The following is a 20,815-nucleotide window of genomic DNA, read 5'->3' as shown; positions in this document are numbered from 1 at the left end:
TGACTATATATATATATACAAATTGTTTTAATGTCTGTTCCTTGTCTGTCATTAGATTTTAGACTTTTCTCCCAAGCTTAATCTGTCGATCTATTCTCCACAGTTTTCCATTTCTTAGTAATTTCTCAGCTCTGGTAGACTGACATATTATCGGTCTATGATAAGGAAATGCAATTTGTAATACAAGGACACAGTGTGAAGGAAGGAGCTCTCCTCTGCATGGATGTTACAGCTTCAACTCCCATGTCCCGATGATTAACCCCGATTTAGATGTGCAAATGCTTCTTCATTTCAAGCTAGACATGACTACTGGCACAAAATCCACAAAACTGACCATAGCATTTTCGCCCAGTGCAAAAGAGTACAATATACAGTATTTAGGCATAATGCAGTGGTGAGTGATGTTCAAGATCGTCATGGTTTGAACTTCAAAGAACAAACATGGTTTTAATGGATCTGTGTTGTTTTAAATGACACCAAAACCCCTCTGTCTGCACCCCTCGACTGTGGAATGTTGAGGGTGATACCCGTTTACTCCCTCAGGATTAGAGATCACATCTCAATATCATCTCAACTAGCCACTAGGTATGGAGACATTTCAATCACAAGAATGAAAAAAGGATTAGCAGTAGAGGTCGACCGAATAATCGGAATGGCCGAGTAATTAGGGCAGATTTCAAGTTTTCATAACAATCGGAATCAGAATTTTTGGACACCGATTTGGTCAATTATTATGTTTTTTGTACACCTTTTTTAAATCTTTATTTTTTAATAATAATAATATATTTAACTAGGCAAGTCAGTTAAGAACACATTCTTATTTTCAATGACGGCCTAGGAGTGGTGGGTTAACTGCCTCGTTCTGGGACAGAACGACATATTTTCACTGTGTCACCTCGGGGGATTCAATCTTTCAACCTTACAGTTAACTAGTCCAACGCTCTAACCACCTGCCTCTAAACCTGCATATTTAGCTAAAATAAATCCAGGTTAGCAGGCAATATTAACCAGGTGAAATTGTGTCACTTCTCTTGCGTTCATTGCACGCAGAGTCAGGGTATATGCAACAGTTTGGGCCGCCTAATTTTCCAGAATTTTCCGTAATTATGACATAACATTGAAGGTTGTGCAGTGTAACAGGAATATTTAGACTAATGGATGCCATCCCATACGGAACGGTTCCGTATTTCACTGAAAGAATAAACGTCTTGTTTTCGAGATGATAGTTTCCGGATTCGATCATATTAATGACCTACGGCTCGTATTTCTGTGTTTTATTATGTTATAATTAAGTCTATGATTTGATAGAGCAGTTTGACTGAGCGGTGGTAGGCACCAGCAGGCTCGTAAGCATTCATTCAAACACTTTTGTGCGTTTTGCCAGCAGCTCTTCGTTGTGCGTCAAGCATTGCGCTGTTTATGACTTCAAGCCTATCAACTCCCGAGATTAGGCTGGTGTAACTGCTATGAAATGGCTAGCTAGTTAGCGGGGTGCGCGCTAATAGCGTTTCAAACGTCACTCGCTCTGAGACTTGGAGTAGTTGTTCCCCTTGCTCTACATGGGTAACGCTGCTTCGAGGGTGGCTGTTGTCATTGTGTTCCTGGTTTGAGCCCAAGGAGGAGCGAGGAGAGGGACAGAAGCTATACTGTTCCACTGGCAATACTAAAGTGCCTATAAGAACATCCAATAGTCAAAGGTCAATGAAATACAAATGGTATAGAGAGAAATAGTCCTATAATTCCTATAATAACTACAACTTAAAACTTCTTACCTGGGAATATTGAAGACTCATGTTAAAAGGAACCACCAGCTTTCATGTTCTGAGCAAGGAAGTTAAACGTTAGCTTTCTTACATGGCACATATTGCACTTTCTTCTCCAACACTTTATTTTTGCATTATTTAAACCAAATTGAACATGTTTAATTTTATTTGAGGCTAAATTGATTTTATTGATTTATTATATTAAGTTAAAATAAGTGTTCATTCAGAATTGTTGTAATTACATTATTACAAATAAATAAATAAATATCAGCCGATTTTAATCGGCATCGGCCTTTTTTGGTCCTCCAATAATCGGTGTCGGCTTTGAAAAATCATAATCGGTCGACCTCTGAGGTCGAAGGTGAACCCTTCGAAAAACTATTTTTGGTTCCAGGTAGAACTCTTTCGGGTTCCATGAAGAACCCTTTCCACAGAGGGTTCTACACGAAACCCAAAAGGGTTCTACCTGGAACTGAAAAAGGTTATTCTATGGGGACAGCGGAAGATCCCATTTATTCAGCACCTACTTCACATGCATGCTGCAAAGCACCAGTTTACACGCCACTACAAATAAAAGCAATCTAGTCCATGTGAGGCGATGCCCAACATGCCTCTGCCAGCTCTCTGTGTAGGCATGGCACTGCTACACTGCAGTGGATTTGTCAACAGCTGGTTGACCAGCAGGCCGTGTTGTTGTGGTGAGACCTGGCCCATCTCCTCCCAGCCGGAAGCCAGGCCATATTGAGATGATGTGATATCTACTGATCCACTTAGGGAGAGAATAAACAGTGTCCTGTGCCAAGGAATCACCCTCTAACTGTGATAACCTAGTCATAAGCTGTGTTATAAGAGCTGGATGCAGGCTGTTGTATTTAACTGATGGATGGAGAAAGAATATAATGGATATTGCAGTCTAAACTAAAGCAGCATCCCTCCTCTGACCCGGCCGATTCGCACGCTCTCTCCCGGCCTGCTGTCAGGTCTTGTTAGCGCTAACATTTCAGAAGGGCAGAGAGTCCTCCTCTCTTTCTTCCTCTCTCTCTGCTTCCTGTCCTGCATTTACATAGCACTCATGAACTGAATGGATAAGGATCAATACATCAGTCGATATGTGTTTCTATGTAGCATGAACACTGCTACTTTGATGACTGGAGGCCGGCGGACATGCATGTCTAAGGCGATGTCGGTCAACTTCAGAGTACCCATATCACTGTACTCACATAGATAGTGGATGGTGTAGCACATGATGTAGTAGCATCATGTTTCTACTGTACATAGTTTCTATCTCGTAACAAGGCAGATGTCCACAAGAAAATGAGAGCAGTTTCAGGTCAATTGTCCATCAATCACAGCGACTGTTATACACAGGAACTGCATCAGTGTCATCATTTTAAGTGTTCTCCTCTCCTAATATAATGTTATGGTTTGAGCGTGACTTAAATGTGATCTAATCACTCACTTTGGGTTCGAATGATCAATCAAGTTGTGCCTTTGTCATTAAATAGATCCTGACAATGTAATCAGAATGTATAAGAGAGGAATTAGATTACACGAGAAATGTCTATTCTGTCGAATGATCAAGGTCTGCTTGTGAAGTAAGATTACTGGTGATAAGAGAATTGTACTTCTCCTCAGATGCAATTTTCACAATGGAGACTGGTGGTTTGCTCTTCTCTCCCCCTGCTTTGTTTAGACTGACTGATTACACAATCACACCCTTCACATGCACATCAGTGTTGGGGAGTCGTAAACTACATGTAGTTCAATTAGTCATTTAACTACAGTTGCTTTTTTTTACAATGTAGCGGTGTAGCGAACTACTGGAACTACACACTGTCTTCTGCAAAAATAAAATATGGGTAGGCAATAATTTCCTTTCCTTTTCGGGTTCAGACCTGAATAATTCTCACTTGAAACATTTATTTTTGTTTTAACAGAAGGTGTGATTTGGCCTGTTAACACACGACCCCAAAGTGATTGGTTCTTGGAATTTGTAGTCTGACATTTCAGATTTACATCAAATTTTTCACAAAGTAGTTTTTACTTTCTTAACTTTCTTTTTTTTTGCTCTCTGCATTGTTGGTCTACAGCTGTTTTACGAAGCATGTGACATACAATTTGATTTATATTTTCTTAAGGGTAGTTTTAGTGTAGCTTAACTTCCTCCAGTGTGAAGTATTTGGTACTGTAGCTTTCCCAACACTGATGCACATTGATTCAGTATTCGGTATTCTACTGTGTAACAGTCAAATTCTGACTTCAAAGCCAAGCATATCACTGGCTACATTTCCAAACCCACACAACACTTAGCAATGTCCAATACATTGGCTTGTTTTGACGTGATATGCTTGTGTTGACTGTTGATATTGGAACACAGCCACCGCTCTATTATTAGGACCAGGCAATGGTACACAATGACGGGTCAAAATGCATTCGGGTCTATTTAAGGTCAGATCGAGTAAGTGAGGCCAAATAGAGAGGAAGTGGAATGAGGTAACCAACTGAATACCACTCTCTCAGAAGATGCTGTTCATCCCTTAGGCCTGACCTGGCTGCCCATTCCACTCAGATCAAATACCTATCAAGATAAAAGTGTAACACTTGATGGTCGGGAGTCCAGCTCTGCAGCTCCGCCTCCTTGTAGCTACATCTCAGACAGTCTGGGCTCAAACGCCTAGGGATCATTCATTAGTGTCTTTATCTGTGGCAGGGTTTCCCAATCTCGGTCCTGGGGCCTCCCAGTGGTGCACGTTTAGATTTGACCCTAGCACATGGCTTTTTCAAATAATCAAAGCTTAATGATGAGTTGATTATTTGAATCAGCTGTGTAGAGCTAGGGCAAAAAACAAAATGTGCACCCATGGGAGGTCCTATGACCAAGTTTGGGAATCCCTGATCTATGGGAAACTCTGCTGAGGTGGAGGTCATTTTGTGTAATCTGCCTGGTACCAGAAACACTATTTAAACTAAAAAAGTATCCTCAACCATACAGTACACTAAACCCCTCTCTCTGCAACTGGACCCTGGACTTCCTGACAGGCAGACTCCAGGTGATGAGGGCAGTCAACAAAACCTCCACCATGCTGACTCTTAATACGGGCCCCCCCAAGGGTGTGTGCTTAAAAATATCTGTTTATTTTGACAGGGAAGACATTTTGAGACCTAGGTATCTTTTTCAAATGTGCCCTGTATAATATAACATTATACACTATATATAAACTCGGCAAAAAAATAAACGTCCTCTCACTGTCAACTGTGTTTATTTTCAGCAAACTTAACATGTGTAAATATTTGTATGAACATAACAAGATTCAACAACTGAGACGTAAACTGAACAAGTTCCACAGACATGTGACTAACAGAAATGGAATAATGTGTCCCTGAACAAAGGGGGGGTCAAAATCAAAACTAACAGTCAGTATCTGGTGTGGCCACCAGCTGCATTAAGTACTGCAGTGCATCTCCTCCTTATGGACTGCACCAGATTTGCCAGTTCTTGCTGTGAGATGTTACCCCACTCTTCCACCAAGGCACCTGCAAGTTTCTGGACATTTCTAGGGGAAATGCCCCTAGTCCTCACCCTCCGATCCAACAGGTCCCAGATGTGCTCAATGGGATTGAGATGCACAGTATTGAGATAGCCTGCAATGACAACAAGCTTAGTCCGATGATGCTGTGACACACCACTCCAGAGCGGGATCAATTTAACGCTCATTCCTTCAACGATAAAGGCGATTCTGACCATCACCCTGGTGAGACAAAACCGCGACTCGTCAGTGAAGAGCACTTTTTGCCAGTCCTGTCTGGTCCAGCAACGGTGGGTTCAGCGCTGTCTTAGGCGTCTCACAGTACGGACATTGCAATTTATTGTCCTGCAGTCCTCATGCCTCCTTGCATCATGCCTAAGGCACGTTCACGCAGATGAGCAGGGACCCTGGGCATCTTTCTTTTGGTGTTTTTCAGAGTCCGTAGAAAGGCTTCTTTAGTGTCCTAAGTTTTCATAACTGTGACCATCTGTAAGCTGTTAGTGTCTTAACGACCGTTCTACAGGTGCATGTTCATTAATTGTTTATGGTTTATTGAACAAGCATGGGAAACCGTGTTTAAACCCTTTACAATTAAGATCTGTGAAGTTATTGGGGTTTTTACGAATGATCTTTGAAAGACAGTCCTGAAAAAGGGATGTTTCTTTTTTTGCTGAGTTTACACACACACACACACACACTACAATACAAAAACAGCCATGGGAAGTACAAACAAAACCATCACAAATCAACTAGAAACACTGTTACATTCCTCCACAAATACGTCCCCAATTAATGCTTTAAATTGCCTGAACGGTACCAGAACATCAAGATGAAATGTACTTTGAATTTTGTTTACAAAAATACAGTGCATTAGAACTAAAAGCAGCTTTACCTAGCTCAGTGGAGACCCTATGAACCTCGTTAACCAATCCTGTGAACGGGTCAGGCAACTCTGGTGTATCTACTCGACAGCAAAGTTAGCTAAGACGGAAGTTTATGAAGTAGGGCCTTGTAAACAAAAAGGAGTAATGTGGTGATCTGCGGGTCTTTAGCAAAGTCCAGTCAACATTTTGATACAGGATGCAGTGGTGAGTCTCAACTGTTACGTGTAATAAAGGCACTATGGTAGATGGCATCTAATGGTTTAAAAGTAGTAGCAGCTGCACTTTGAGAAATAATTTCACCATAATCAAGAACAGATAAGGTTGATTGAATAATCTTTTTACTACTGCTTAGAGAGAGCTCAATATGTTTGTGTAGAAAAAGCCACATTTAAATCTTAGCTTCTTAACCAGTCATTTGTTTTTAAAATGTCATATCCATATCCATACAGATGCCTAAGTGTATATATTTGCAGGAACATGTTAGATTGGAGAAGCATCTGATGAGTCAACAGTGCCTTCGTAGAGTATTCAGACCCCTTGACTTTTTCCACACTTTGTTACGTTACAGCCTTATTTAAAAACATATTAAATAGTTTTTCACCCCCCCATCAATCTACACACAATACCCCATATTGAGAAATCAAAAACAGGTTTGTAGAAATGTTCATTTATAAACTGAAATAGCACATTTACATAAGTATTCAGACCCTTTATTCAGTACTTTGTTGAAGCACCTTTTGGCAGTGATTACAGCAGCGAGTCTTTGATTGGGGTGTTTCTCCCAATCAAATCAAGTTTTATTTGCCACGTGTTTAGCAGATGTTATTGCGGGTGTAGTGAAATGCTTGCGTTTCCAGCTCCAACCGTGCAGTAATATTACTTGTTAGATATCTAACAATACGATCTAGAAGAAAAAGAAACGCACACCTATTAAGACGAGGTGCTGGCTAGCGGAGTAGAAACTTGAAAATAAAAGGAGCTCAGATGCAAAATGTAATTACCAACGTTTCGACAGCCAAGCTGTCTTCATCAGGGTATAATCACAAACACTGCGGGATGACTCGTTTATATAGTGTCAAAAGACACAGGTGTCTGTAATCATGGCCAAGAGTGGCCTAATATCAATGGTTAATTATTAAATATTAAAATGTCATACAAACAAATGGATAGCATACAATCATAGATTAATTTGACTACACAAGCTTACAAACAATTAATGGCAAAGTCACAATCACAAGAAGGGCTTCAGATCAAAGTCTACGTTGAGACCGAAGGGAGCAAGGGTCTTTAAATTAAAGATCCAGGCAGCCTCTCGTTTTAACAATAAATTATCAAGGTCACCCCCTCTCCTAGGGAGGGTGACATGTTCGATGCCAATATAACGCAGAGATTAAATCGAGTGGCCTGCCTCCAAGAAGTGGGCCGCAACTGGATAAGTAAAGTTTGTACACCTAATGGTGCTACGATGCTCTGAGATATGTACTTTTAATTTGCGCTTTGTTTTACCTACATCATTTTTACCACAAGGACAAGTTATAAGATAAATAACTGCCTTAGTGGAGCACGTAATAACACCTTTTATTGGGATCGATTTCCCTGTCCCCATCTTTAATTTAAAGACCCTTGCGCCCTTCACCACCTGGGGGCGGCCTGTCAGGAAGTCCAGGACCCAGTTGCACAGGACGGGGTTCAGACCCAGGGCCTCAAGCTTAATGATGAGCTTGGAGGGTACTATGGTGTTGAATGCTGAGCTCGTCAATGAAAAGCATTCTAACATAGGATATTCCTCTTGTCCAGATGGGATAGGGCAGTGTGCAGTGCGATTGCATAGTCCATTGGGGTGGTAACGTTTAAGCAGACCGGGATCCAATTAGTCGGCCCCTGTGGAATTCTTGTTGTCTATTGCTGAAGCAAAGCACCCAGAACTTATTTTCTGTAAGTAGCCTAAAAGAAAAGTTTTGACTAATTTATCTTCTCATTCACTAGGTTTCCCCTATCAGTTCTTTCAAATTGAGAGCCTGCTGAAATAAAATGTTCTTTAAAAGCATCAATGATGGTATTTTTCCTGTAATGAGGCCAGTGTCTGAATTAATTTGTTGTGGCAAAGAGGTGGAAGTAGAACCCTTTTTTTGTGATTTGACAGTTTTCCAGAATATAGCCAGGTTCCCATTACAATCTGAAAGAATGGTTACATAATAATCAGATGTAGCCTTTCTGATTTGTCTTCCACAATGATTCCTCAGTTGCTTAAAAGCTTGCGAGTCCGGGCCTAACCCTGTGTTCCTGGCCTTGACCCAAGCATCATCTCTTTTATGAAAGACTTCTGATAATGCCGGAGTGTACCAGGCATTCGATCTACCTTTCAACCTTTCATTTTTTTGTACGGAGCATGATTATCCACAATATTATTGAAGACATCTTAATAACAACGTATTTTATTTTTTGCTCAATCTGAGAAGGGAGGCCCACCCATGTGTACACCAGAAAGACACATCAATCTCAGATAAAGCAGCTGAGTAAGCGAAACAGTGCCCCCTCTGTCTCGATATGTGGTGATCATGTATCTGATGCTGTCTGGACAAATAGAGGATGGAATGTCATACTATTTCTGGCCAGACCGCATCAGATACATGGTCTACACATACTGAGACAGAGGGGCACTGTTTCGCTCACTGTGCTGTTCTCTCCCGTAAGAGTTTCAGCAGAGAGGAAGAGGCAAAGCAAGAGGGCTCACTCTCACCAAAATCTGTCCAGAATAAGCCTAATGTGTTTCTATGGGCATACTATGCAGACCTAAGCTTGTTGCCTGCCTTCGCGCCTTTAGAACAATGCCTCCCATTGTTAGGGTGGAGACATGAGCGTCTTGTCATTACATACCCTACATATCTCTGGTTTTAGCCACTTGTGATTTGGAAAGGAAAGTTTGGGTGCTGGCTGCCCCTAAAGTAAATGTATGTTTTGCCAAAATGATATAATTCCTCATGTCCAAATAAAGCCAGTGAAAATACTTCACCAGAGCATGACTTAGTCACAGAGGATCATTAGCTTCTGTAAACATAAACAATAGCTGTAGATTATTTCAAAGCACGAGTGCTTAGGCATTGGAAAGCCCGCAATTTGAGCAGCGTGCGTGGCAGTAGGCCTAGCAGATTGAGTTGCGGCTGTCAGTGAAAAGTACCTTAAACAGCGGTCACCAACCTTTTCTGAGTTCAGATCACTTTGGAGTCAAAATGCAAGCTGAGATGTACTGCTCAGATTTTTTTTGAAGCCATATTTAAACGTAAGCCTGTGCAACATTCACCAACTAAAAACAGTTCTGTAGCAATGAGGTTTGTGCAGTTGGCTATAGGCCAATACATTATCACTGCATATTGGCTATGCTTGAATTGCCCTGCAGACATTGTTCTTCTCAGACCATTTAGAAAATATATTTAAACATTTTAGGTATATGATTACACTGGTATAGCACATTTGTTGTATTACTTGTGAGGCACAGCTGAGTGAACATGCGGTTGAAGTCGGAAGTTTACATACACCATCACCAAATACATTTTAAATTCAGTTTTTCACAATTCCTAACATTTAATCCTAGTAAAGATTACCTGTCTTAGGTTAGTTAGGATCACCACTTTATTTTAAGAATGTGAAATGTCTAGTAGAGTGATTTATTTTAGCTTTTATTTCTTTCATCATATTCCCAGTGGGTCAGAAGTGTATATGCACTCAATTAGTATTTGGGAGCATTGCCTTTAAATTGTTTAACTTGGGTCAAACATTTCAGGTAGCCTTCCACAAGTTTCCCACAATAAGTTGGGTGAAATTTGGCCCATTCCTCCTGACAGAGCTGGTGTAACTGAGTCACGTTTGTAGGCCTCCTTGCTCGCACACACTTTTTCAGTTCTGCCCACAAATGTTCTATAGGAATGAGGTCAGGGCTTTGTGATGGCCACTCCAATACCTTGACTTTGTAGTTTTCAAGCCATTTTCCACAGCTTTGGAAGTATGCTTTGGGTCATTGTCCATTTGGAAGACCCATTTGCAACCAAGCTTGAACTTCCTGATGTCTTGAGATGTTGCGTAAATATATCCACATCATTTTCCTGACTCATGATCCCATCTATTTTGTGAAGTGCATCAGTCCCTCCTGCAGCAAAGCACCCCCAGAATATGATGCTGCCACCCCCGTGCTTCACAGTGGGGATAGGGTTCTTCAGCTTACAAGCCTCCCCCTTTTTCCTCAAAACATAACAATGGCCAAACATTTCTATTTTTGTTTCATCAGACCAAAGGACATTTCTCCAAAAAGTACGATCTTTGTCCCCATGTGCAGTTGCAAACCGTAGTCTAGCATTTTTATGGCGGTTTTGGAGCAGCGGCTTCTTCCTTGCTGAGCGTTCTTTCAGGTTATGTCGATATAGAACTTGTTTTACTGTGGATATAGATACTTTTGTACTTTTTCCCCCAGCATCTTCACAAGGTCTTTTGCTGCTGTTCTTGGATTGATTTGCACAGAAGTACAGTCATCTCTAGGAGACAGACATTGTCTCCTTCCTGAACGGTATGACGGCTGTGTGGTCCATGATGTTTATACTTGAGTGATATTGTTTGTTCAGATGAACGTGGTACCTTCAGGCGTTTGGAAATTGCTCCCAAGGATGAACCAGACTTGTGGAGGTCTACAATTGTTTTTATGAGGTCTTGGCTGATTTTCTTTTGATTTTTCCATGATGTCAAGCAAAGAGGCACTGAGTTTGAAGGTAGTTCTTGAAATACATCCACATGTACACCTCCAATTGACTCAAATTATGTCAATTAGCCTATCAGAATTTTCCAAGCTATTTAAAGGCACAGTCAACTTAGTGTATGTAAACTTCTGACCCACTGGAATTGTGATACAGTGAATTATAAATGAAGTAATATGTCTGTAAAAAAATGTTGGAAAAATTACTTGTCATGCACAAAGTAGATGCACACTAACCGACTTGCCCAAAACTATAGTTTGTTAACAAGACATTTGTGGAGTGGTTGAAAAACGAGTTTTAATCACTCCAACCTAAGTGTATGTTTACTTCCAATTTCAACTCTTGTGTGCATGTTATATATTATAATATTGTACTTTTTTTCTGAACTGATGACCTGCATCTGATGTTTGAGGGGAGGGAGCAGCTGTGAGGCTGCCTCTCACCTGACTCACCATCCCTCCATTCTCCCTCTACTGATGGTGAAATTCAAGTCGCACTGCATTATTTCTGCCTCATGCACCAATTCATTTTTGCTACTCCTATGACCAGAGAAAGTGAAATATTCCTTGATATTAAGAGACACAAGCTGTTAATAATAGCAAAGCAGGCTTATCAGAAGAGTTTGCTATATTCATTCATTATAGCTGCAGTGCTGGTTGTGGCTTGAGTGGAAGTAGGGAAAAGGCACATTTTATGGCTTTTAAGTGTTGAACAAAGTGTTGACAGTGCTGAATGACAACTTACACATGAACTTACTCATAAAAACAGCAGCTCTTTGCTGTATTCATTGAGTCTAGTCGTGGTTTTGAAATATCACAGTATCAACTTTGCTGTGCGTTCAAAGCTTATTTTTACAGTCCATGGCTCGAGGAAACTGCAGACATGGTGATCTGAGCTATCTGATTGGCCAGCGGTAGGCCTATAGTTGCAGTTGATTTGCTCTCTGGGCCTGCCGGGTAGGTGAAGTTTTACGTTCACACATGAAATCATTCAAAATGGGAACACGATGCTTTCCCGGCACTAGGGCTACTGAATCAAGTGCACCTACCGTCAACAACATGAAATGAAGAAAAAAAAAGAATATATAGGAATGCAAGGCTTTATTGTTGGGGTTTTACAGAAATGTTTGGTGATCGACTAGGAATGCCTTGGAGAACGACCAGTCGACCTTGATGGACTGGTTGGTGACCACTGATACCACTGTGACCACTGAAATAGTTTTGAAGATAATGTGTCTTGAAGTGTAATTGAAAATGTTGAGGCAAGAAGGGGAGAGGTGTATGGCCAAGACATACATCTCTCTCCAGAAATCAGGTGCTCAGCTCTCCAGAATGCGCACAGCTTCCTCCATCCCTCCAATTCTTTCTCATTTATTGTTGCATTGTATGAGTTGTTTGTTTACATAAAGTATCCACTGGTTCAGATTTACCTGCTGCCCTTACTTTACGAGAGAAATGAATGTGTGTCTGCTTCCCATTGGCCTCTCTCTCCCACAGGGTGATCAACGCGGGGAAGAGCCATCTGAACGAAGACCAGGCGTGCTGTGAGGTGGTGGTGGTGAGGAGTAGACCCAGTGCCGGGGGCAACTCCACCTCCAACAGGCCCCCTACCACCCGGAGGAGGTCCTCTCTGCCCAATGGAGAGGGGCTGGCGCTCAGGGAAAACACTGTGAGTAGCCCCCCCTTTCCAGATGTAGTCTAATACCCTGGGGCCTTCCCCCTCATTCTATCACATCAGGACCTGTAGACTCTTCTATTCCCCGGCCTCACATCATCCATAGTCTCTTATCCAGCCTGACATATAAGCCTGGTAAGCAAGGCGAAATGAGGCTACAGTCTACTGCCTTCCAGCTACAGCAGTGGTCGCTAAGCCTGGTTCTAGAGCGAGCTGCAGGGTGTGGTGTGCAGGGTTGTGATATTCCAGTACTAACACACAGGATGTGAAGACTGATATTCCAGCCCAGCACTAACACACTTGACCATGTCAACTAATCTGCAAAATGATGGTTAGCTGAAAGGGGAGTGTAAGTGATGGATGGGGACAAAAGACTGCAGACAAGTAGATGTGTTCCTGTAGATGACCAGGGTTGTTTCCAGAGCTGCAGACTAGTAGCTGTGTTCCTGTAGATGACCAGGGTTGGTTACAGAGCTGCAGACTAGTAGCTGTGTTCCTGTAGATGACCAGGGTTGGTTCAGAGCTGCAGACTAGTAGCTGTGTTCCTGTAGATGACCAGGGTTGGTTACAGACCTGCAGTCTAGTAGCTGTGGTCCTGTAGATTACCAGGGTTGGTTAGAGCTGCAGACTAGTAGCTGTGTTCCTGTAGATGACCAGGGTTGGTTTCAGAGCTGCAGACTAGTAGCTGTGTTCCTGTAGATTACCAGGGTTGGTTTCAGAGCTGCAGACTAGTAGCTGTGTTCCTGTAGATGACCAGGGTTGGTTTCAGAGCTGCAGACTAGTAGCTGTGTTCCTGTAGATGACCAGGGTTGGTTCAGAGCTGCAGACTAGTAGCTGTGTTCCTGTAGATGACCAGGGTTGGTTACAGAGCTGCAGACTAGTAGCTGTGTTCCTGTAGATGACCAGGGTTGGTTACAGAGCTGCAGACTAGTAGCTGTGTTCCTGTAGATGACCAGGGTTGGTTTCAGAGCTGCAGACTAGTAGCTGTGTTCCTGTAGATGACCAGGGTTGGTTACAGACCTGCAGTCTAGTAGCTGTGGTCCTGTAGATTACCAGGGTTGGTTAGAGCTGCAGACTAGTAGCTGTGTTCCTGTAGATGACCAGGGTTGGTTACAGAGCTGCAGACTAGTAGCTGTGTTCCTGTAGATGACCAGGGTTGGTTACAGAGCTGCAGACTAGTAGCTGTGTTCCTGTAGATGACCAGGGTTGGTTACAGAGCTGCAGACTAGTAGCTGTGTTCCTGTAGATGACCAGGGTTGGTTACAGAGCTGCAGACTAGTAGCTGTGTTCCTGTAGATGACCAGGGTTGGTTACAGAGCTGCAGACTAGTAGCTGTGTTCCTGTAGATGACCAGGGTTGGTTACAGAGCTGCAGACTAGTAGCTGTGTTCCTGTAGATGACCAGGGTTGGTTACAGAGCTGCAGACTAGTAGCTGTGTTCCTGTAGATGACCAGGGTTGTTTCAGAGCTGCAGACTAGTAGCTGTGTTCCTGTAGATGACCAGGGTTGGTTACAGAGCTGCAGACTAGTAGCTGTGTTCCTGTAGATGACCAGGGTTGGTTACAGAGCTGCAGACTAGTAGCTGTGTTCCTGTAGATGACCAGGGTTGGTTACAGAGCTGCAGACTAGTAGCTGTGTTCCTGTAGATGACCAGGGTTGGTTACAGAGCTGCAGACTAGTAGATGTGTTCCTGTAGATGACCAGGGTTGGTTACAGAGCTGCAGACTAGTAGCTGTGTTCCTGTAGAGGACCAGGGTTGGTTACAGAGCTGCAGACTAGTAGCTGTGTTCCTGTAGATGACCAGGGTTGGTTACAGAGCTGCAGACTAGTAGCTGTGTTCCTGTAGATGACCAGGGTTGGTTACAGAGCTGCAGACTAGTAGCTGTGTTCCTGTAGATGACCAGGGTTGGTTACAGAGCTGCAGACTAGTAGCTGTGTTCCTGTAGATGACCAGGGTTGTTTCCAGAGCTGCAGACTAGTAGCTGTGTTCCTGTAGATGACCAGGGTTGGTTACAGAGCTGCAGACTAGTAGCTGTGTTCCTGTAGAGGACCAGGACCAGGGTTGGTTCCAGAGCTGCAGACTAGTAGCTGTGTTCCTGTAGAGGACCAGGGTTGGTTACAGAGCTGCAGACTAGTAGCTGTGTTCCTGTAGTGGACCAGGGTTGGTTACAGAGCTGCAGACTAGTAGCTGTGTTCCTGTAGATGACCAGGGTTGGTTACAGAGCTGCAGACTAGTAGCTGTGTTCCTGTAGATGGCCAAGGTTGGTTACAGAGCTGCAGACTAGTAGATGTGTTCCTGTAGATGACCAGGGTTGTTTCCAGAGCTGCAGACTAGTAGCTGTGTTCCTGTAGATGACCAGGGTTGGTTACAGAGCTGCAGACTAGTAGCTGTGTTCCTGTATAGGACCAGGACCAGGGTTGGTTCCAGAGCTGCAGACTAGTAGCTGTGTTCCTGTAGATGACCAGGACCAGGGTTGGTTACAGAGCTGCAGACTAGTAGCTGTGTTCCTGTAAATGACCAGGACCAGGGTTGTTCCAGAGCTGTAGTATCTACCCCTTCTGCTGTATGTCTAGCCTCCTGTCCCTCTCAACCCACCCTACTCAGGCCCACTCAAAGCCTACACCAATATACACATACACAAGTGCCCCATTTAATCACTTCATCAGACAGTGAAATAATACCAGTGTAGAGTCAAGCATGATGTACTGTTTTTGGCATGCTCTGTTGTACACTGCAGACTGTTTGCAAACAATAGTTTTGCAGCTACAGTGGGATATGAAAGTGATTTAGGTACATGAAGTCTCGTGATGTATTTTTATGCATGTGGTTTGTATTGCGTTTGTTTTGGAATATATGGAATATATGTATATTTGATAGTCTCTGAGATGTACACAAGCTTCCTATGTGTGTGCTACAGTTTTCAGGTCTACCACAGAAAAAAATATATGTTTGTGTTTGGGGAATATCTGTTTCCTTCTGAAATACTGTGTATGTCCAGGACGTGGAGCCCGGACTGACCTTCCACTACTGGGGTCTGTTTGACGGCCACGCGGGCTCAGGGGCAGCGGTGGTGGCATCTAAGCTGCTCCAACACCACATCATAGAACACCTCCAGGAGGTCCTGGATGTCCTAAGGAACCCGGCCCAGCTGGCCCCCATCATCCAGGGGGAAGAGCCCACCAACTACCACCTCACCCCCACCACCCACCGGGGCATCACCAGGGCCGCCTCCCTGCGGGGGGCTGCAGGGGCCCCCGGCTCCCCCAGCCACCCCCCGCCCACCAGGTTCTTCACGGAGAAGAAGATTCATCACGAGAGCATGGTGATGGGAGCCATTGAGAACGCCTTTAAAGAGATGGTGAGTTCAGGGCTATGTTCAGTAGGCGAACATTGTAGATGGAAGTGTAATGAAAACAGTGGATGCGCTTCCTTGTTTTACATGTCAGAGACCGGCATATTTGTTCTACATCTATTTCTATCTGAACGACTATGTTGTGGCCTGTTGAACTCCGGTCTGAAGGAACGCATTTTCAATTGTGCTGAGTGACGTTCTGGGATTAAGGGACTCTACATATATTAACCATGCATTAACTTCTTGCATCGAGCCATCCGGGATAATGACTACAGCCTCAAGTCCATTACCATAACACAACGTTAACTATTCATGACAAAAAATCTTTTTTAATCAAAAAATGAAATAAATTATATTTTTTTTTTTTTTTTTTTTTTTCACCTTTATTTAACCAGGTAGGCTAGTTGAGAACAGGTTCTCATTTGCAACTGCGACCTGGCCAAGATAAAGCATAGCAGTGTGAACAGATAAAACAGTTACACATGGAGTAAACAATTAACAAGTCAGTAACACAGAGAAAAAGGGGAGTCTATATACAATGTGTGCAAAAGGCATGAGGAGGTAGGCGAATAATTACAATATTGCAGATTAACACTGGAGTGATAAATGATCAGATGATCATGTACAGGTAGAGATATTGGTGTGCAAAAGAGCAGAAAAGTAAATAAATAAAAACTGTGGATGAGGTAGGTGAAAATGGGTGTGCTATTTACCAATAGATTATGTACAGCTGCAGCGATCGGTTAGCTGCTCAGCTAGCTGATGTTTGAAGTTGGTGAGGAGATAAAAGTCTCCAACTTCAGCGATTTTTGCAATTTGTTCCAGTCACAGGCAGCAGAGTACTGGAATGAAAGGCGGCCGAATGAGGTGTTGGCTTTAGGGATGATCAATGAGATACACCTGCTGGAGCGCGTGCTACGGATGGGTGTTGCCATCGTGACCAGTGAGCTGAGATAAGGCGGAGCTTTGCCTAGCATGGCCTTGTAGATGACCTGGAGCCAGTGGGTCTGGCTACGGATGGGTGTTGCCACGAATATGTAGCGAGGGCCAGCCGACTAGAGCATACAAGTCGCAGTGGTGGGTAGTATAAGGTGCTTTAGTGACAAAACGGATGGCACTGTGATAAACTGCATCCAGTTTGCTGAGAAGAGTGTTTGAAGCAATTTTGTAGATGACGTCGCCGAAGTCGAGGATCGGTAGGATAGTCAGTTTTACTAGGGTAAGCTTGGCAGCGTGAGTGAAGGAGGCTTTGTTGCGGAATAGAAAGCCGATTCTTGATTTGATTTTCGATTGGAGATGTTTGATATGGGTCTGGAAGGAGAGTTTGCAGTCTAGCCAGACACCTAGGTACTTATAGGTGTCCACATATTCAAGGTCGGAACCATCCAGTGTGGTGATGCTAGTCGGGCATGCGGGTGCAGGCAGCGATCGGTTGAAAAGCATGCATTTGGTTTTACTAGCGTTTAAGAGCCGTTGGAGGCCACGGAAGGAGTGTTGTATGGCATTGAAGCTCGATTGGAGGTTAGATAGCACAGTGTCCAATGACGGGCCGAAAGTGTATACAATGGTGTCGTCTGCGTAGAGGTGGATCAGGGAATCGCCCGCAGCAAGAGCAACATCATTGATATATACAGAGAAAAGAGTCGGCCCGAGAATTGGACCGGACAACATGCCCTCCGATTTGACACACTGAACTCTGTCTGCAAAGTAATTGGTGAACCAGGCAAGGCAGTCATCCGAAAAACCGAGGCTACTGAGTCTGCCGATAAGAATATGGTGATTGACAGAGTCGAAAGCCTTGGCAAGGTCGATGAAGACGGCTGCACAGTACTGTCTTTTATCGATGGCGGTTATGATGTCGTTTAGTACCTTGAGTGTGGCTGAGGTGCACCCGTGACCGGCTCGGAACCCAGATTGCATAGCGGAGAAGGTACGGTGGGATTCGAGATGGTCAGTGACCTGTTTGTTGACTTGGCTTTCGAAGACCTTAGATAGGCAGGGCAGGATGGATATAGGTCTGTAACAGTTTGGGTCCAGGGTTTCTCCCCCTTTGAAGAGGGGGATGACTGCGGCAGCTTTCCAATCCTTGGGGATCTCAGACTATATGAAAGAGGTTGAACAGGCTTGTAATAGGGGTTGCGACAATGGCGGCGGATAGTTTCAGAAATAGAGGGTCCAGATTGTCAAGCCCATCTGATTTATACGGGTCCAGGTTTTGCAGCTCTTTCAGAACATCTGCTATCTGGATTTGGGTGAAGGAGAACCTGGAGAGGCTTGGGCGAGGAGCTGCGGGGGGGCCGGAGCTGTTGGCCGAGGTAGGAGTAGCCAGGCGGAAGGCATGGCCAGCCGTTGAGAAATGCTTGTTGAAGTTTTCGATAATCATGGATTTGTCGGTGGTGACCGTGTTCCCTAGCCTCAGTGCAGTGGGCAGCTGGGAGGAGGTGCTCTTGTTCTCCATGGACTTCACAGTGTCCCAGAACTTTTTGGAGTTGGAGCTACAGGATGCAAACTTCTGCCTGAAGAAGCTGGCCTTATCTTTCCTGACTGACTGCGTGTATTGGTTCCTGACTTCCCTGAACAGTTGCATATCGCGGGGACTGTTCGATGCTATTGCAGTCCGACACAGGATGTTTTTGTGCTGGTCGAGGGCAGTCAGGTCTGGAGTGAACCAAGGGCTGTATCTGTTCTTAGTTCTGCATTTTTTGAACGGATCATGCTTATCTAAAATGGTGAGGAAGTTACTCTTAAAGAATGACCAGGCATCCTCAACTGACGGGATGAGGTCAATGTCCTTCCAGGATACCCGGGCCAGGTCGATTAGAAAGGCCTGCTCACAGAAGTGTTTTAGGGAGCGTTTGACAGTGATGAGGGGTGGTCGTTTGACTGCGGCACCGTAGCGGATACAGGCAATGAGGCAGTGGTCGCTGAGATCCTGGTTGAAGACAGAGGAGGTGTATTTGGAGGGCCAGTTGGTCAGGATGACGTCTATGAGGGTGCCCTTGCTTACAGAGTTAGGGTTGTACCTGGTGGGTTCCTTGATGATTTGTGTGAGATTGAGGGCATCTAGCTTAGATTGTAGGACTGCCGGGGTGTTAAGCATATCCCAGTTTAGGTCACCTAACATAACAAACTCTGAAGCTAGATGGGGGGGCAATCAATTCACAAATGGTGTCCAGGGCACAGCTGGGAGCTGAGGGGGGTCGGTAGCAGGCGGCAACAGTGAGAGACTTATTTCTGGAGAGAGTAATTTTCAGAATTAGTAGTTTGAACTGTTTGGGTATGGACCTGGAAAGTATGACATTACTTTGCAGGCTATCTCTGCAGTAGACTGCAACTCCTCCCCCTTTAGCAGTTCTATCTTGACGGAAGATGTTATAGTTGGGTATGGAAATCTCTGAATTTTGGTGGCCTTCCTGAGCCAGGATTCAGACACGGCAAGGACATCAGGGTTAGCAGAGTGTGCAAAAGCAGTGAGTAAAACAAACTTAGGGAGGAGGCTTCTGATGTTGACATGCATGAAACCAAGGCTTTTTCGATCACAGAAGTCAACAAATGAGAGTGCCTGGGGACATGCAGGGCCTGGGTTTACCTCCACATCACCCGCGGAACAGAGAAGGAGTAGTATGAGGGTGCGGCTAAGGGCTATCAAAACTGGTCACCTAGAGCGTTGGGGACAGAGAATAAGAGGAGCAGGTTTCTGGGCATGGTGGAATATATTCAGGGCATAATGCGCAGACAGGGGTATGGTGGGGTGCGGGTATGGCGGAGGTAAGCCCAGGCACTGGGTGATGATGAGAGAGGTTTTATCTCTGGACATGCTGGTTGTAATGGGTGAGGTCACCGCATATGTGGGAGGTGGGACAAAGGAGGTATCAAGGGTATGAGGAGTAGGACTAGGGGCTCCATAGTGAACTAAAACAATGATAACTAACCTGAGCAACAGTATACAAGGCATATTGACATTTGAGAGAGACATACAGCGAGGCATACAGTAATCACAGGTGTTGAATTGGGAAAGCTAGCTAAAACAGTGGGTGAGACAACAGCTAATCAGCTAGCATAACAACAGCAGGTAAAATGGCATTGACGAGGCAACGTGGCCGACAGATAAAACAAACAAGCAGAATGGAGTACCGTGATTAATGGACAGTCCAGCTTGCATCAGCTATGTAGCCAAGTGATCAGAGTCCAGGGGGCAGCGGTGGATGGGGCAGGGGGGCTGGACTGGCGAGTGTTATCCAGGTTAAAAAAATAACAATGACTAAGTAGCTTGTAGCTGTCATCTCAGATTTTCAAAATATGCTTCTCAACCATAGCAAAACAAGCATTTGTGTAACAGTATTAATAGCTAAGCGTAGAATTTAGCGTTAGCATTCAGCAGGCAACATTTTCACAAATAACAGAAAAGCATTCAAATAAAATAATTTACCTTTGAAGAACTTCGGATGATTTCAATGAGGAGACTCTCAGTTAGATAGCAAATGTTCAGTTTTTCCTGAAAGATTATTTGTTTAGGAGAAATCGCTCCTTTTTGTTCATCACGTTTAGCTACGAAAAAAACCTGTATCCAGGAGTGTAAATCTATTCGCAAGCTCATTAGCATTACAACGTTAACTATTCATGAAAATCGCAAATGAAATGAATCTGCTAGCTTTCAAGCTTAGCCTTTGTTAACGACACTGTCATCTCAGATTTTCAAAATATGCTTCTCAACCATAGCAAAACAAGCATTTGTGTAACAGTATTGATAGCTAGCGTAGCATTTAGCATTAGCATTCAGCAGGCAACATTTTCACAAAAACCAGAAAAGCATTCAAATAAAATAATTTACCTTTGAAGAACTTCGGATGTTTTCAATGAGGAGACTCTCAGT

At 43.8% G+C, this 20,815-nt stretch overlaps 1 protein-coding gene across 2 annotated transcripts in view; it reads left to right on the top strand.

Moving 5' to 3' along the window:
- The window catches only part of LOC118390343 (protein phosphatase 1H-like), a 52,010-nt gene that overhangs the window by 1,607 nt on the left and 29,588 nt on the right, over positions 1 to 20,815 (top strand). For both annotated transcript variants that reach the window (XM_035780799.2, XM_035780800.2), the window contains exons 2-3: positions 12,413 to 12,584; positions 15,589 to 15,948. In XM_035780799.2, coding sequence (XP_035636692.1) covers positions 12,413 to 12,584; positions 15,589 to 15,948 — 532 coding nt within the window. The remainder of the gene's footprint in view (positions 1 to 12,412; positions 12,585 to 15,588; positions 15,949 to 20,815) is intronic.

The sequence above is a fragment of the Oncorhynchus keta genome, chromosome 26, assembly GCF_023373465.1.
Source record: "Oncorhynchus keta strain PuntledgeMale-10-30-2019 chromosome 26, Oket_V2, whole genome shotgun sequence".
NCBI lineage: Eukaryota > Metazoa > Chordata > Actinopteri > Salmoniformes > Salmonidae > Oncorhynchus > Oncorhynchus keta.
Note: the sequence above shows the minus strand (reverse complement) of the source record. Positions and strands in the feature narration are given on the sequence as shown.